This window comes from Haliotis rufescens, unplaced genomic scaffold, assembly GCF_023055435.1.
Source record: "Haliotis rufescens isolate VD_foot unplaced genomic scaffold, xgHalRufe1.0.p SCAF_11, whole genome shotgun sequence".
Lineage (NCBI taxonomy): Eukaryota > Metazoa > Mollusca > Gastropoda > Lepetellida > Haliotidae > Haliotis > Haliotis rufescens.
The window spans coordinates 13,171,026-13,190,627 of NW_025963791.1; the positions used below are offsets into that span (position 1 = coordinate 13,171,026).

A 19,602-nucleotide genomic window follows, 5' to 3' on the forward strand; every position below is an offset into this window, starting at 1 on the left:
TTTCATCAACAAAAAGTACACGAGATAAAGTACACGAGATTCATTTTGAGAAATACTTATTTCTGATTGGTTGGTGAGAAGTATGAAACTATAATATCAAAACTCCTTTGATGCAAAATAACTAGAAATGTTACAAGTTGGCTTAATATGTGGAATCGCAATACTAAGATGTTCAGTTTGCAAAAATAGTATGATGGCATAATAGTGGTAACAACTGCATCGATTGCTTATGTAATCGTTAACTTAAAAAAAAAACCGTTGACAACAATAACAATTCAGTGGCTTCGATCAGCACATAACGCAACCCAAATCGCAGATAAAGCAGTGATCAATATTATGACAACGTCCAATTTCGTCGGGTACGATTACACGTAATCGAGTAGGTTACCGAGCAAAATGAGCCCCCATTTATGTATTATGTATTATGTAGTTAATTGGAGTAAAGTCATTCTTCCTTCAGCCAGGTATTGTGTTCATGTGTGGATTAATTATGTGTTTGTAACCCAAGAGCAATCCAGTAGAGCTCCCCTACAAAGAGTAACAATCCTTGCAAAGTTTTGGCCACCGGTAAATACCACATAGTCATCCATGTGATTTGGCAGTTTTTAACATTTGCCTTGCTCAATGTCCTTTCCGTTTTCAGTTTTTCACATTGGTGTAAATATCAGTCAGTCCAGTTTTAATATTTAAAGTTGTAGGCGTATCGCGGCCGGGGGAAATACGGTCTGGTGTACATTCTGTGTGGGTAACACGAAGCATATGCCTACAACGTATTTATGTTGCCGCCATGTTGATCATTTACCACAATTTGAAAATGGGATGTGGAACGTTCATTTGTCGCCATCATGCCAGGCGACATGTTGTACATGTTTTAGCTCAATGCAATACGTACATTTACAGTTAATGGTATTATACATGCTCAACCGCTTTTACACAAACACATGCAAAGGCAAGTCAATAGTTAACCTGAAGAAAAAACACATGTCTAACATAAAACATTTTGAAATCTTTACTGGGGCCTTTAATATTGTAACCTTACTAAACAACTTTTGAGCAAAAGTCATAAAATACTCTTTTATATCTTGGTGGAAAGAGCATGCTCGGCTGTACATCAAAAGTTGTGAAGTGTAGACGCAAAGGCTGGAGCTGCTGTAATATTGCTCGACATAAAGGGACAGTTGATTATTACCTGAAGATTATGTTAAACCTCCAGGCCAAATTCTCTTGTTGTGGTTTTGCTAATACGAGCCGAAATTCCGATTCATATGCACAAAGAAACAGATCAGCAAGAAAGTAATATTAGAAACTAATCACAGTGGCTGATCAAAATATCTAACAGTACAAAGGTATGAAAACAGCAGCTGCCACTTTCCAAATCCACAGCTCAGTGTTTATTCATAATCAATTATTGATTTTATTTTGTTGGCAACGGGGCCTACAAATATTTCTGGATTCTCTATTGTTAAAACACAAGGACAAATGCATTAAGCGCACTGCACTCATAAAGGAACATTTCGACAGACTGAAATAGGTTGTAATTTGTACGTACATCAGACATGTATTGCGGTGAAAATAACCTAATTATGCTTTGAGACGGTGGTTGAATGAACGTAAGGCAATATTAATAACATCAACGTCTTGCAGTGGAGGGGGTTCCATCTACCCAAATCGTAAATACATACACTCTACTGCAAGACGTTATACAAGGGAATATTTTCAGGATATCATTTTGATCTATCTTACTGTTATTGTGGTGTCCTAAGCCAAGAACAATCTATATGCAATAAGGTGATATCCAAATTAATACGCATTTACTAACCCAGAAATCGATACGCACAGAACTAAATTGTGAAATCAGCCAAATGACCACAAGCGATCAATGAATATTCAGTTTTATTATATTCCAAAACACAGTTTTTGGTGTACAATAAGAAAGAGTAATACAATAGTTCAAACAGATCAGTGGTAGCAGCAATAAGTAAAAAAAAAACCAGAATCAAGGTGGATTCACTCTCGAATATTGTCGCTTCTGAATGTCTAGAAAGAGGCCTGTCTCGCTTCTTGAATCCTGAATAGTGTTGGCACGTGGCAGGAATTCGGTGTTTCCAAAACGTTATCAAAACTGTAAGTAAATTAGCCACAAATGTCTTAAAGTGCCCTCTTGTATTGATGCAGATTCATTTACAAACTGTCCTATCCAGAGACCACGATCAAGCCCGCCATTTTCATGTACACATCAAAGGCAGAAAATGTTAGTTCTTGTACAAAACCATTCCCGAAATCTCCACTCGCGGCTGTGGAATTTTGTTCAAATCTGGCCACGACAGCACTTGGTAATTTCACTAGTAGTGCAATCATTTGCTGCCAGCTACTACGAATATAGTTATAACAGTTTCTACCGCAATTAAAATTACATGCATATAACACTCTCCCCCTTCAATAGAAGCAGCGCATGCGTGGTCTGGTGGATAGAGCATCTGTCTGGAGAGCGGAGGGTCGGTGGCGAGATCACCTGGCCCAAGTGACATGAAAAGATGGTACTTGTTACCCTGCCTGGTGCTCGGCTCGGAGTCGGTATATTGTGTCTGAGTAGGGTATCCATGTTAACTGCGACATGGTATCTCAGTAGGCCAGCATATTATAACCAGCATAAGTCCGGACTAGTACAAGCAGCCACACATTCGTGCAACAATCTTCAACGTGACGGTAAACCCTATTAAACCTCACCATCAAGAGAAGAAAGTTTGAATGCAGAGGAAACCTTCTTTAAAATGGAGAAACTTCCAGTAGAACATTTACACACTCCATTATAAGAACATAAAATACACGCTATCTGCATAACTAGCAAAGCTGCACTTGTGTGCGAATCAAATAAACTGAGTATTTGCCTTTGAAATGATCTAAAGATTAAACTCTTGCCAAAACAAACCCCATCACTGGTGTCTGTACCTCATATTCATATGAAGAAAAGTCAGCGGGTTGTGATAAGTGATTACTTTATGGGCAACGCCGTCATCCAAGTCACCTGACCTGACTACCCGATCCATTAAAGAATAGGTTTGGGTTGATCGGAAAGCTTGTTCTTTTTTACCACTGTCCATGTCTCATCAATACCAAGTTATTTACAACATATCTGTAAAAGTAAACCTAGCCCCCTAAAACCATGAATATGTCCACATCAGAACACAGAGTCATTATCAACTTCATCTCCTGTGGATGTCACAAGCGTTAGGTTGGTTTCTATGTAGGTCCCAATTATTCAAAAATAACTTACAAAAAAAAAAACTTTTTCTGAATTCAAGCGATGACGTGAAAGCCAAAGCCTAAGTCATCACTGATGAAATGATTGCTGGGGTAGAAGTTTTGATTGTGCAGGGTCGCAGTATCTAGATAGACGAACAAGTTGAAGAGTTACAGTCTCTCATGGCAAGATGTCTGCCGGATGGGTACCTCGAAAGTTCAGTGAGCAAGGACGAGATCAGCGGGTGGTGTCTAGAATTGTATGATGAGGACCCAACCAACGTTTATGCACGGCGTGTTATAGGTGATGAGGCATGGATTCATTGCTGGGATCCTGAATCCAAACAGATGTATAAAGTCTGGAAGTTAATTTAAGGTACCGACGTTTACTACAATATCTGAAAAACTATTGGACCTACTCCAGTCAAAGTTGGTATGAGATTATTAAACAGTCATACATAACTGGATATTACATTTAAAGACAATCGGTGCATGAATAAGAAATCTGTCTATTTAGCTATCACTATATTTCATTATAGCTAAAATGGATAGAATTATCAGTAAACCGCCCGCATGTTATCAAGAATCAGCGGGCCACTGTAACTTGATAATGCACTCATATGGCTTGACGACGGGCCATTATCATGTCTGTTGTTGGGTGACGTCATAGGGTAGGCATAGGTGACGTCACGTTAAATAGTGACGTCATCTGGTTTGTTCTATGACGTTTCCATATTTGTAATAGTGGGTCAGTGACATTTGTGTTGATTGCAGTAAATGTTTCAAAACCGATATTGTTGTTTCTTTTTATTTGATACAAAATTCCATCCATTTTAGCTATAATAACGGTAACGCTATTCTTCAGGGCATTATCATTTGCAGAAGCCCTCGGCCTTTTCAACTGCCCTCCTTCGTCGGGCAGTTAATGGAAGACCTCGGGCTTCTGCAAATGATAATGCCCTGAAAAAAAGCGTTACCCTTATATCAACAACCAGACCTGTTCGTCACGGGTGGAACGAGCATTCATTGTAACACCCATCTGCATAATGCTACCCCTGCGTCAAAGGCCATATGACACAGTTGAACCAATCAACTCAACTCGAAAGCTTGCTAGGGAATCACAATAAGAAATTATTCACTGTACATTTGTATATGATCGCATATCAGCATTCTCTGTATAAACACTGTTCTTATGTCAATTTATAACTGCATTTACAAGGGCTGGTCAAAAGGTTAAAAGCCTAACAAACAAAACAAACAATTGTGAAAATGTTCTAATTTTATTATCAACATAATCTCCCGGCTTTTCAATACACTTCTCATATTGACGGTAAAGCTTTTCGTCATAGCGCTTTCCGAGAAGGCGTTCTTTCAGTTTAGGAAACAGGTAGAAATCATTTGGTGCCAGGTCAGGCGAGTAAGGAGGCTGAAGAAGCTCTTAAGACCAACATTGTCGCACAGCAGCCTTTGCCAGTCGGGGTGTGTGAAAAGAGGCATTGTCATGAAGTAGTAGTCATGGTCCATCAGTCAGCATTCCTTGACACTTTTCTTTGAGAGAATCTTTCAGGCGATGAAGCAAATCAGCATAGGAGGCACTGTAATCGTCTTTTGACTTTCTAAGTAATCAAAAAGGATCACACCCTTTGCATCCTAGAATGCAGAATACAGTGGCCATAACTTTCTTCACTGATCTTGAATACTTGAATTTCTGACCAGCCCTCGTATGAGTAATTTTAAACAGAAATATTCCACCCACGTCGAGGCGACCTTTCTATGCTCGAGTCTGAGATAAGGAAACAAATGACTGGTAGAACAAACAACGACCTGCACAATGGGAGTACGATGTTACACAATCACCCAGGAAATACATTGTAAACACCAGGCGCTAATTTAGTCAACACTTACGACCGGCATTGCCTAGGGCATGCACTTAGAAAAAAGTATATCTTCTCTTTTTCTCCTTTTTTGTATACTTTAAAAAATAATGAAATATTTGTGATATTATCTTTCCGTGTGGGCAATGAGGTGTGAAACTTCCACGGTGCAGCTTAAGGCTTTTTTCTACATTTACGTGACAGGAAATTGAGTCTACGTGCAACATTATAGTGCGCTTTGAGTATGGCTTATAAAAACAATTTGAAGCACGTATTTATAGGCGTGCATGGAAATGACCTGGAGGTCTCATTGAACCAAATTACATCGATATATCGCGTATTTCAAAGTAGGCCACGGGACGACTGAATATATTTACCTCGACATATTGACTGTCTCGAAGAGTTTCCTCCGTCTGACTGAACCTGATTAGCTCGACATATTGACTCTCTCGAAGGTTTTTCCCGTCTGAATAAACCTGATTATCTCGACATTTCGACTAACTCGAGTCTTTTTCCCCAGTCTGACTGAACCTGATTATGTCGACATATTGACCATCTCGAGGTCTTCCGCGGCCCGGCTAAGCCTATCTACATCGATATATTTGCGTATCCCGACGTAAACACGATGTGCGGACATTAAATCGATGTGCAAGACTAATTTAGATTGGACATGAAGAGCACTGTTCATTTGTCATAATCAACATCAAATGTGTGTAAATGCGTTAAAATATGTCATAAAATGTTCAATAAATGTCGTCAATACAAAAAATGCACATACTTTTTGAGTGAAACTGGTTTATACGGGTTGGATTTCGTTGTCGGAAACATGTATGCACTGTTGTGACATTTGTGGGCACCAGCTGCTGTATCTTCCATGTTTCTTGTCGTTCATAACTACTGATAAGTAATAACGCAATTCGCTGAAAAGAATTTCTTCTCTTTACCCATATATTACACCACAGTGGGTCAGCTTCGTGTGGGAGGAAAGCATAACGTGACGGATGTCGATCCGTGTGTAGCTACCAGAGCTGGGATACAGAGTCCACAATTTCGTAAAACCCCATTTACTGCGATGCGTCCGATTAACATTAAAACGTATGGCGATCTATAAGCGGAATATGATTTTGTTTATATTTTAGTGGGAACCCACATCAAATTCTTCACTATAAACTGCAAAAATCTTGAGTGTTTTTAATTCATTTTGTACTCGTCAAATATCCACACGCCTTTGCGTAAGACAGTTCTCATTCATGTTCAACGGTCTAAATGTCTGTACCTATTGTTCTCACATTCCCATAAATAATGTTATTATCACATTATACAAAATGTAACCCAATACTTGTTTAAAGGGACTCGTTGAAATCATGGATGTGTTTCTACATCATTTTGTATATTCCTCTTAGTATTGGTGTGGTAATTGACTGATCAATGGTCAAGGTGATCCCTTCCACAGCTCATCAAATGCACGGCGTACAGAGTTGCGTCCCTTGGTCATGTCAGAAACTGAGGATGGTGGGTTAAATCCTGAATTCGATAACTTTATCTTATGTATTAGTAATGATGTTATTATGATGTCCAACCGCCTCCCAGCTTGACATCGTCGGCCACTCTGACGGTGATCCCCAAGAAGATCGTGACATCTTCCCGAGACATATATTAACAGATGCAGAAAAACGTCTTCATTGTCATGAAATATTTACATTATCTTCACAACCAAATAAACTAAGTGGTCAGAGTGGTCGCAATCCAACTCTCTCCCTCTCTCTCTCTTTCTCTCTCTCTCTCTCTCTCTCTCTCTCTCTCTCTCTCTCTCTCTCTCTCTCTCTCTGTATATGTATATTTATGAATGTATATATATATATATATATATATATATATATATATATATATATATATATATATATATGATCAAATCTCTTTTTATCCAAGATACATTTGCAAGTTGTTTTTCGGTTTGGTTTGTCGTTTTACGCCGCACTCATCAATATTCCAGCTATACGACGGCGGTCTGTATGACGGCGGACATGCATCAACCAAGTAAGAGAGCCTGACCACCCGATCCCGTTAGTCGTCTCTTACGACAAGCATAGTCGCCTTTTACGGCAAGCATAGGTTGCTGAAGACCTATTCTACCCCGGATCTTCACGGGTCTTTCAAATTGTGGTGGTATCATAATTTTGTGTTGTTAATGTCGTTATCAACTGTTTACCCATGAAATTATACAGTAACACTTACTATAAATTATTGATGTCATTCTTTGCATCTTTGTGTTTCATTGATAGACAACTGTCAAATAGTCATCTTTAGTCAAAGGTTGATGGGTATATATGTATGTTCAACAAGGCCAACGAAAGGGGTGAAAACGAGAATATTTTATTAATTCTATTTTATCAACGTACAATTCTGGTTGTGTGATAAACAGTGAATCCTCGTCATCTTCAACTGAATGATGTGGTGCCGAATGCATTCTTATCGATATGTATTTTCGATGGCCACCAGAACCGAATGATCTACTATCTAATATTCGGCTAGCCACGGGGGAGCACGATTTATTTTGTTCAAATTAATGTTTTTCAAACATTATGGGGAACACATTTTTCAGCACCATCCTAAGAATATCGACCCCTGAAAGTTGAGGATGTGTCACTTTACATGCATAAATGAGTGGGTGAGTTGTATTTTACGCCGCTTTTAGCAATATTCCAGCATCATCATGGCGGGGGACACCAGCAATGGGCTTCACACATTATACCCATGTGGGGTATCGAACCCGGGTCTTCAGCGTGATGAGGGAACGCTTTAATCACTAGGCTACGCCACATCCATCATATGTGTGAATGAATGTATACTTACTAATGAGAGCTTTACTTCAGGGGTTATTTGCAACAAATAAAAGCGACAAAAACCTTTCAATAATCACAAGAAATATCTGCCAAAAGCAGAGTTCATTGTAAGATTCCGACTACCGTAAATCATAAGTCTACAAATAGCTATCAAATAGTGATACTACCAAATGTTGTCGAAAATACATCTATACATTTAAGATCCCAAGCTGATATGCATAATTGTATCAACATTTGTAATCAAATCTAAACTATCAAATAGTGATACTACCAAATGTTGTCGAAAATACATCTATACATTTAAGATCCCAAGCTGATATGCATAATTGTATCAATATTTGTAATCAAATCTAAACTATCAAATAGTGATACTACCAAATGTTGTCGAAAATACATCTATACATTTAAGATCCCAAGCTGATATGCATAATTGTATCAATATTTGTAATCAAATCTAAACTATCAAATAGTGATACTACCAAATGTTGTCGAAAATACATCTATACATTTAAGATCCCAAGCTGATATGCATAATTGTACCAATATTTGTAATCAAATCTAAACTTCGTCAGTGTCTGTTTGGCCATCCGAAGGTCCCGCCCAGTAAATAGGGGTCGTAAAATATAGCAGTGTCATCAACAGACTGAAACACGTCCTTCAACACACCTAGGACATCTTGTTCAATGACGTGGAAATATTTCCTGGGTGTGTATCCGTCCCTCATAGAGCGACACACAGTGACCACACCTGGCTGAATCTCCGCCGCGCCCAGCATCACCCGGAGCTGGCTGGTCCTGAAGCTCACCTCCTCTGTCGTGGGCGTGTGGAACGTAACAACGGTTTCGTTTGGTCTGTTGAAGCCGTCGCATGTGCGCATGCCCTTCACTGGGTCCAAGGTCCTCGGCGTCACAAAGAAACATATTCCATTTTCTTTCACGGCTTTCAGTTGGACTATGTTATACGAACTGAATCTTTTCATGAGACCTCTTAAAGCCACCTTTGTAAAGTTATCACGGCCACAAAGGGCACGTCGTAATTTCCGTTGGGCGACAGTCTGAAAAATGGCGTCAACTGATTTAAACAAGTGTTCTCGCATTGCGTTGTCGTCTCTGCAAAGTGGGGATACATTAGGCCTTTGTTTACACATTACTTTGACGTCAATCACTTTGTCCAGGAGGTTAGAGAAGAACTTATCTGCTTCCAATTCCTGCCTCGGTTGTGTTGGGCAGAAAATATGGCCGACAAAGAATTCGATCCAATTCAACATTTTCTGTGTGACTTTGACATCAAAAAGAGGCTGAACTGCAGCCTCGCATCCGTAGTAGTCCTCGTCAATGTCAAGGATGACGCTGTCATGGGAGGTAATCCAGTTACCTGTTTTCATAAGCGCTATAGCCTTCTCCTCTGAGACTATCTCCACTAATGCATCGTCCACCCGTATCTTACACCTCTCCTTATCTATAGAAACCTCCTCATGTTCGCTGTATAGGTCTGTAATGTTGGGCATAAAACAGTGTTCTCCTCTGGGCAAGACAAGATCCTCAGGGTATGTCTGAAAACATCCGCAGATATCCTCTATCATGTTTCCATTTTGATCTTCTCTAAAGACAGTTCCTAGTTTGGCCTTGGCGATGTGGTGATCTGACATGGCATCGGCACCGTCCCATGGTGGCCATACCCAGATGTACCGCTTAATGAGACCGGTGAAACTCGCAGCCTGGGAAATAGAGAGGATACCTAATATGTAGGAGGTGTGTATGGGTGTGTCTGAGTGTGCGTGCTTGTGTGTTGGTAGATATTCGAATACAAATGGGAAATTTGTAGGTGTGACTGGTTTACAAGAGTTGAGTTACAATGCGGGGACGTATGCTTCATCACCTAATTAAAGATTCTTCCAAGGACAGCAACTGAGTCTTTTAACAGTTTCCCTTTAAACGGCATTATAGCAGACATGGGCAAGTGTTTCTAAGATTTTATGAAAAGTGTCAAAAAATGGAACGCCAAACGTAATATGAAATAGAAGCGGCAAACCCCTTTCCATAATCATAAGCAATGTCTGCCAAAAGCAGAGTCCATTATATAATTCCGTATATATCACAAGCACGTGTTTATGAATACTCATCAAATAGTGATAAAACCGGGTGTTCACGAAAAAGTTACCCTGCCCCATGATCAAGGAATGAAATTTTCTTACTTTTGTCGTGCGGGATGATGGTGCACAACTGTTTTGGCATAATTTAAATTGGTTATTTTTCAAGCAAATACGTTAACTTTGTTTTTGAGAATTCCAATATTTGATATCACTTATACCATAGTTCTTTGATCAAACAATTACTATGGTGATGCTTACATGTAATGGTTATGTTATTTGAGGATTTGTCAGTTGGGACAACTACGACTTTTTCATGTAGGCATTTGGATGGCAGCTGGCTGAGACAGAACAGGTTTGTTCCAATTGTGTTTCGTCTATTTATAACTTTGTGCATTCTATCAATGGCACTGAGTGAGTGAGTATAGTTTCACCACGCCTGAACAACGTGGCTACCCTATCACCCCATGTTGTATGGCGGATATAGTGTATATACGTACGACAATGAAGACGTCGTTTCTCTGCATCATGTTGTAGATGTCCCGTACTGTTGGAAACCTGAAGAAAGGCAAGATGCCGCGCTGCTCTGGAGTTGCGGCATCGGAATGGCCGTCGATGTGGAGCTGAAAAGATCATAGTTTCAGAATTTGACGTTTATAGGTGATTATTGACTGCGCCGGGGCCCCTATTACACTGTCAAACAAATATGACTGTGTGTCGCGATCTGATTGTAAAAACGTTAAATTGGACTCTTAGCCTAGGAATCATCTCAGAACTTTTACAGCCTGCATATTTTTATTCTGACAAAACTGCTTACTTACAAACTTACAAACTAAGTTTCAAGTATGCATACATAGAAACCGGTTTTGTATTCACACATATAAGCTTTCAAGCATGCATACATAGAAACCGGTTTTGTGTTTACACACATGCCATTTCCAAATATGCATACATGGAACCGGTTTTGTATTCATACACATAAACTTTCAAGTATGCATACATAGAAACTGGTTTTGTATTTATACACATTCCACTTTCAAGTATGCATACATAGAAACCGGTTTTGTATTCATACACATAAACATTCAAGTATGCATACACAAAACCGGTTTTATATTCATACACACAAACTTTCAAGTATGCACACATAGAAACCGGTTTTGTATACATACACATTCCACTTTCAAGTATGCATACATGGAAACCGGTTTTGTATTCAGGCACATAAAGGGGCGGTCGGGTAGCCTAGTGGTTAAAGCGTTCGCTCGTCACGCCGAAGACGCTTACATGTGAACCTTGTTTCACGTTTGCTTGCATATAAATCATATTTCATGTGTGTTTTTCAGGTAATCTTTGCTGAACTTCTGCCAAATTACGAACATTGTTTCAAGTGTATCTAAATATAAATTTTCTTTCAAGTATGCATACATGTAAATATTTCTTGTCTCGAGTAGGCTTGCTTCTTTTTTAAAAATGTCTGCAAAAGTACCTGTTTTAATTACGAATTGACTAAAGTATTTTTTGTAGACAACGATACGAAATCAGTGATATCGTTCAGTGCAATAATTCAACAAAGCCTGGCTCACTCTATCATCTGCAAGTCAGGAAAAGGAACCCGCTAGTGGCGTTTCCTACTGTTTAGGTTTATGGAAACATAAAGGTAAATAATATTGCTTCGTTAGCCAATCAAAATGTCAAGGAATCACTAGTAATTTATTTATTTATATACTACTCAAAAGAGGTTCAAGAAAACCCGATATTTCATATTACTGCAGTTAATCTGCCATTGCATCATGCAATAGTATTTGCCTTTGTGTTTCCATATGTTTCAACATTAAATGTTTTTACTTGCAAAATGCCTTTGCTGCCAAGGAGCGAGCATCCGGGGCTCCAAGATGGCTGCGTATTTATTGTATGAGTAAACTTTATGTTGTACCAGTTTCTTGTTTTGTTCCACTTATGAACTTCGGTTCACACCTTAATGTTAGAATTATACAATATATCTTGATACGTATCACAATAGGACCTTGTGCATTGCAAAATATTGTGATACCCATCCCTATGTGTTAGTATCAACAAACATGCTTTGGCATGCTTACCTGTAATAATACGTAGTGATTTAGTGATACCAACTTATTATCCTTATGTTGTACTGGTGAGCCAGGTATTACTCTCCTTGTTTACTCACCAACACATTTCCTGTCCGTTTGATGAAACCCTTCTCAGCAGCGTCAAACCAGTAGAGTAACACTACCAATAGAACCGCACAAAACATCATGTAAATAAAAGCAACAAAAAATCATTTCCATAATCATAAGAAATATTTGCTTAAAGCAGCAGTGACAATACGCCATTGCTATAAGCGACTGGAGTGTGTACGCACCGGAAGTTATATTCACCTAAACATCTACCGTTTAGCGCATGCAAATCAAGGGCAGATAAGTATTTTCTGTTAGAGCCTATTGTCTGATTACGACTATATCGTGACCACGTGTAATGTTGAGCGTATCCTGCATCACAGGAGGTACCCTTCACAAAATTATTTACAATGACAATTCAGTTGTATCCTGACGTTCGAGCTCAATGTAGGAGGATCGTCTGAAGCGGTACAGGCTTTTGACGTTTACAACTTTGATGAAATGAAAGAACGCGGGTGTGGTGCTGACAAAGGTAGAAACATAATCAGGGTGAACCGGTCCCAAGGGACGCAACCCTCTATAGCCGGGTTCGAATCCCACGACTATGTATTGAACAAAGTGGACACCATGTATGGAGACCAACTTCTAAGTAATGCCTATCAAACAATTATGTAGTGAACCTTGTTGATAGCGGCTTAAAATTACACCCGCTTACATGAACAAGATTAACATGTTGGTTGGTTGTACTGTACAGAATGATATCACTCGCACACCGCACATATTCATAATCAATATATGCTCCATTAACAGTTGTAAAAATCCGTTTAATAACGACTACTTGAATCAGTTTGAGGAGTCACCTGAACGCATTGCTCTCACGTATATGTTGTTGATTGACAGCTGGGTGACAAAACAGTACAACCAAGACTACTTGAATCAGTTTCAGGAGTCATCTGAACGCATTGCTCTCACGTGTATGTTGTTGATTGACAGCTGTGCGATAAAAAAACAGTACAACCAAGACAACTTGAATCAGTTTTGGAGTCATCTGAACGCATTGCTCTCACGTGTATGTTGTTGATTGACAGCTGTGCGATAAAAACAGTACAACCAAGACAACTTGAATCAGTTTGAGGAGTCACCTGAACGCATTGCTCTCACGTGTATGTTGTTGATTGACAGCTGTGCGATAAAAACAGTACAACCAAGACAACTTGAATCAGTTTGAGGAGTCACCTGAACGCATTGCTCTCACGTGTATGTTGTTGATTGACAGCTGGGTGACAAAACAGTACAACCAAGACAACTTGAATCAGTTTGAGGAGTCACCTGAACGCATTGCTCTCACGTGTATGTTGTTGATTGACAGCTGTGCGATAAAAACAGTACAACCAAGACAACTTGAATCAGTTTGAGGAGTCACCTGAACGCATTGCTCTCACGTGTATGTTGTTGATTGACAGCTGGGTGACAAAACAGTACAACCAAGACTACTTGAATCAGTTTGAGGAGTCACCTGAACGCATTGCTCTCACGTGTATGTTGTTGATTGACAGCTGGGTGACAAAACAGTACAACCAAGACTACTTGAATCAGTTTCAGGAGTCATCTGAACGCATTGCTCTCGCGTGTATGTTGTTGATTGACAGCTGTGCGATAAAAACAGTACAACCAAGACTACTTGAATCAGTTTGAGGAGTCACCTGAACGCATTGCTCTCACGTGTATGTTGTTGATTGACAGCTGGGTGACAAAACAGTACAACCAAGACTACTTGAATCAGTTTGAGGAGTCATCTGAACGCATTGCTCTCACGTGTATGTTGTTGATTGACAGCTGTGCGATAAAAACAGTACAACCAAGACTACTTGAATCAGTATCAGGAGTCATCTGAATGCATTGCTCTCATGTGTATAGTGTTGATTGACAGCTGTGTGACAAAACAGTACAACCAAGACTACTTGAATCAGTTTGAGGAGTCACCTGAACGCATTGCTCTCACGTGTATGTTGTTGATTGACAGCTGTGCGATAAAAACAGTACAACCAAGACTACTTGAATCAGTATCAGGAGTCATCTGAATGCATTGCTCTCATGTGTATAGTGTTGATTGACAGCTGTGTGACAAAACAGTACAACAAACACCATCATTCATGTCTCTAAACTGATAGCTGTGTGCGCCTCGTCAATAACGACTTTATACCATCTGAATTTCATAACACAAACCATGAGAATATCTTAGTGTAGGCGGAGACGACAACAGAGAGGAATAAATAGCAAACAATTAGATCGTACTGTCCGCAAGAACATTGCGAAATGTAGTTTTGGATATCAGCGTAAGCTGGTGGCGTGTGTTGGACTAACTACTGTTTGGTCGGAATGAGTGAGTTGAGTTCTAACGCCGCTTTGAACATTATTCAAGTTATATCATGGTGTGTCAGCTTAATGTGGGAGGAAAGACAGACGTGATGCAGGTCTCAGACGTTTACCACGTAAGTGAAACCCACGAGCACGGGTATGGTGCTGACAAACCTAGAAACATAATCGGGTCGAACAGGGATTCGAACTCAGAAGCATAGATTTTTGTGTGCCAAAGGGACGCAACTCTACACAGTGAACTGCGATTCCCGTCCCCCATGTTGACCCAGAACAAACTTACAGATAAATTTCGGGGATGTTCTCTTTACGTGACTAATATTAGACGAGACCAGATGTACACTGAGTACATATTAATAATATTAATAATGACTGTTTGTTACTGCAGGAAGGTCATTTACCCATGTAAAGCTTCACCATACAAATATTGTGTTACATGTGGGCAGGCTACATTAAAATGGCTTTTTAAGTAATGAGAGATTCCACAAATAGAAAGAAATTCAATCTATTTACACATGACGTGTTGTATTATAATGTATATTTCCAGTAATAGATTAGAATCCTATTCTTAACACTGACAACACTGACAACTTTAAATGAATGAAATTGTTTATCAATGGCTTTTACGTAGCACAACTAACATGGGCTGATACAGTTTTCGATGTTATATTTCAGACCAATAATTTCAATCGAATTAAGTTCACCTATTCTTAAGATAAACACTTTTATCCATCACCCCTTATGTAGTTTCATATATTCCAAAATTCTTTTTTAAAAAGCAACATATGTGACTGATTTCAATTTGATAAATGTCCAAGATACCGGTGACACATGATGAGCAGTTGGTTTAAGAGCACAGTATGTTTGGCCACAGTACTGAATCATATCATTTGATACGGAGAAACAGAGGACAATGAAGTCTGTAATTATTGCGGCGAAGCAGTTTAAAAACATGTCATCAGATATTCGATTTCGGGTTCTGTGTTTCAGTGTGAGCATAACACTTGTAAAGAAACATAGATAGATAGATAGATGGATGGATGAATGGATGGATGGATGGATGGATGGATGGATGGATGGATGGATGGATGGATTGATGATGGATGGATGGATGGATGGATGGATGGATAGATAGATAGATAGATAGATAGATAGATAGATAGATAGATAGATAGATTACGTCGAGGGGATGTTAATCAGCTAGCGCCAAGCTTGAAGGCAGTATTTGCTACGAAGTTTGTTACGAAGTTTGTAAATACAAACAAAGGAGAATGTTTTCCCCGAAGTACGATCTAGAAGGCACATGCGATGCTTTGCCAACCTGGTGTCCTTGTATCGTACATAGGAATCTAAACATCGTTACAAAGTTATTTAAAAAAATATGATAGTGATATTGCCGATTTACTCGTTTTATATAACATACTATTATTGATCAGTGCACCTCCTTGTCTACTGCAGAGCCAGCAAACGGCTGCGTTTTGCGCAATGCAGTGGATGTACTCTTAACTACAATTTAGGTGCGGAAATTGGGAAATGTAATGTCATTGTTAGGTTTATTTATATGTTCACTGTCCGACAACTACAGCAAAATATGTATCAACTTAAATATCAAATTTATTTGCTCGTGTGATTTATTTTATAACAGTAAATGTATGATTGATGGACTCTATAACGGATAAAAGAGACTTAAGATTGAAAGAATTGATGGGGTGTCTCAGGAAGCTAGGATATCCGCTTCGCGTCATATATGACGCTATAGAAAAGTGTGATATCACAGTTATTAGGATTGAAGGTGGACACAAACGGTATAATTTGATCGCCCACAGATTTTTCATTAGTTTTCAGGAGAGTATGTCTTGGAATTTTAAATGACTTTTCTATACAGTGAATAGCGGTTCCTTAGGCGACTGGGCCACCCGTCCCCCATGTTTACCCAGAACAAAATTAAATTTTCCTTTTTATCATTTGTTCGTTTTCGTAAATGCTTGACGCCACCCTTACAGATAAATTTCGGGGATGTTCTCTTTACGTGACTTTTTCATTAGACGATACCAGATGTACACAGAGTATATATTAATAATATTAATAATGACTGTTTGTTACTGCTGGAAGGTCATTTACCCATGTAAAACTTCACCATACACATATTGTGTTACAGGCTATATCATCATTATTAAAAAAAATATGATAGTGATATTGCCGATTTACTCGTTTTATATAACATACTATTATTGATCAGTGCACCTGCTTGTCTACTGCAGAGCCAGCAAACGGCTGCGTTTTGCGCAATGCAGTGGATGTACTCTTAACTACAATTTAGGTGCGGAAATTGGGAAATGTAATGTCATTGCATTAAAATTGTACATGTATAGTCCGTCAACTACACTTTGTAAAACTATGTAAAACACGTGTACAAATAAGTTTGAGATTCAAGTTGGTCACAAATTAATTGTAACATGTGACCTTCCTTGAAATGTCACTTTTTAATTTTGGGTGTGTGTGTGGGGGGGGGGGGGGGGGGGGGGGGGGGGTTAGGTTTATTTACATGTTCACTGTCCGACAACTACAGCAAAATATGTGTCAACTTAAATATCAAAAGTATTTGCTCGTGTGATTTATTTTATAACAGTAAATGTATAATTGATGGACTCTATATGTAGTGCACAATGGCCTCAGAGTGGGGAGCACAATAGCATATACGAAATAGGTAGACTGGTAATTATGTCCAATAGGCTATACACCGAAAGGACTATGACGATCATTGTAATGATTTAAGAAGTTGTTTTATATAGAAAGCACTCATTGAGAGTACAGCGACACGTGAGTCCCTAGCTGATGTCATTGTATGATAACACAATATGTATGTATGTATGTATGTATGCATGTATGTATGTATGTATGTATGTATGTATGTATGTATGTATGTATGTATGTATGTATGTATGTATGTATGTATGTATGTATGTATGTATGTATGTATGTATGTATGTATGTATGTATGTATGTATGTATGTATGTATGTATGTATGTATGTATGTATCATCCAAAACTGGCTCCCACAGGAGATATCGCTTGGATGAGATCAAGCGATATCTACACTGTAGATATCGCTGCAATGAAATTACATCACAATGCTTTGCAGACCATTGTGACGCCACTGGTTACCATGACGTCACAATCAAATGACATCACTAATGGCTCTGCTACTGAAGCTGTTAGCAGTACTTTTTTACACTGAAGACACTGCTAATTACTGTCAACAAATTGAAAAAGCTGGAAAAATGATGTTGGATGATAAATATAATCTCACCCTTGTGTCTTTCGATATCAAATATATCAACACTCGTTGATAAGAGTGGCCAAAATCGTCGGCAATCCTCGGAATTTTTCCACTTTTATCAACTCGTGTTGATATATTTGATATCAAAAAACACTCGGGTGAGATTATCTTTCTCTCTCTCCCTCTCTCTCTCTCCCTCTCTCTCTCTCTCTCTCACTCTCTCTCTCTCTCTCTCTCTCTCTCTCTCTCTCTATATATATATATATATATATATATATATATATATAAGAGGTAAATGTTCACTCGGTGTACATGTAATATATAATAAAATAATAAAGTCCTAGTTAGTCCATCATCTTCTTTATATCAGTTTCAGACATAGTACAGCTCTTCAGTGTAACTGACAATGACATATAATATGACGTGACGTAATAATGTATTTACACACTCCAGCGACGACACCAAGTAATTTAACAATTGTAGGGAGACATTTGAATTAAAATATACAGTATTTGTAAAGTAACAGTGTAACATTTTCGATTGAAATGACAAATCTATTAATACATTCTAGAGTTCAATTTGGGTTTCATCAGTTGGATAAACATTTGTTCTTTTTCCAGTCTCAGCTGCTTGTTACTTGTATATAATTTATAAAACGGAAAAATAGTAAATTTCCCGTTTCCGCAATCATCAATGTGTTTGTTGACACCTAAACATCGAACATCAGGGTCTCTAATCTGCTGTTTGTGTACAGTGATTCTATCTTTTAATTCCATGCCGGTTTCACCGATGTAGTTTTCGCCGCATCCCGAACATCTCATAACATACACCACATCTTTGCTGCGGCAGTTCATGTCGGCTTTCACATTGAAACCCTTGCCATTTGCAAAAAGGAAAGTAGTACCTTCACTTATGATGTTACACGTGCCGCATCTTGGTGTGTTACATCTACTTACACATGGTACACTCTCTGTACAAGAATATTTGGATGGACAAAGAATTTGCTTGGGATTTTTTGGTTGTCTGGTACTTTTTATAATTTTAAATTTATTCAGTCCGTGTTTCATTTTATTACGTTGCTGTAGAATTGGGAGGTTGTCCCTTATGGCTGGCATGATATCACAGTTATTAGGATTGAAGGTGGACACAAACGGTATAATTTAATCACCGACACGAAACGAAACGGATAAAAGAGACTTAAGATTGAAAGAATTGATGGGGTATCTCAGGAAGCTAGGATATCCGCTTCGCGTCATAAATGACGCTATAGAAAAGTGTGATATCACAGTAATTAGGATATATATATATATATTTGAACCAGTGATCTTGACCTACCTTCGTGATGTTCTTCCACTATGTACACGGGGGTGATGATACCTCTCTTTGACCCTTCCACCGGGTCTAGGGGTGGGGCATGGTCTGTGGTGCAAGAGGTAAGGATGGGGGCAATGTTGGGGTCGCATGTCCCCAACGTCTGCCACATGACATACAAGAACATTGCGGAGAACAACGTTATGACGACACCCACCTCGACACTCCGCAGTACGCGACATCGTATGACATTCATATCGTGTACGATGACAGACTAGTTCCAGCTCGGGGACGCCAAGTAAGATAAGTATAGGGAACTACTAATGATTCCACTGAACGTTACAATCTGCGTGATTTGTGTGGGCGTGTATATCTGTGAGTGATAAACAGTGATCATAATGGACATGGGGCTGTCTACTACGAAGCAACAGGTTGTTCAGGTAATGGGACT

General features: G+C 39.0%; 1 protein-coding gene across 1 annotated transcript; it reads right to left on the reverse strand.

Moving 5' to 3' along the window:
- Positions 1-7,471: 7,471 nt before the first annotated feature.
- LOC124141131 lies at positions 7,472-19,581 on the reverse strand. Its single transcript, XM_046509034.2, has 4 exons — positions 19,176-19,581; positions 12,235-12,296; positions 10,547-10,669; positions 7,472-9,674 (listed from the first exon to the last, which is right to left on the reverse strand). Exons 1-4 carry the CDS (start codon positions 19,405-19,407, stop codon positions 8,526-8,528), a joined length of 1,566 nt encoding a protein of 521 aa, XP_046364990.2. The 5' UTR covers positions 19,408-19,581; the 3' UTR covers positions 7,472-8,525.
- Positions 19,582-19,602: the final 21 nt, after the last annotated feature.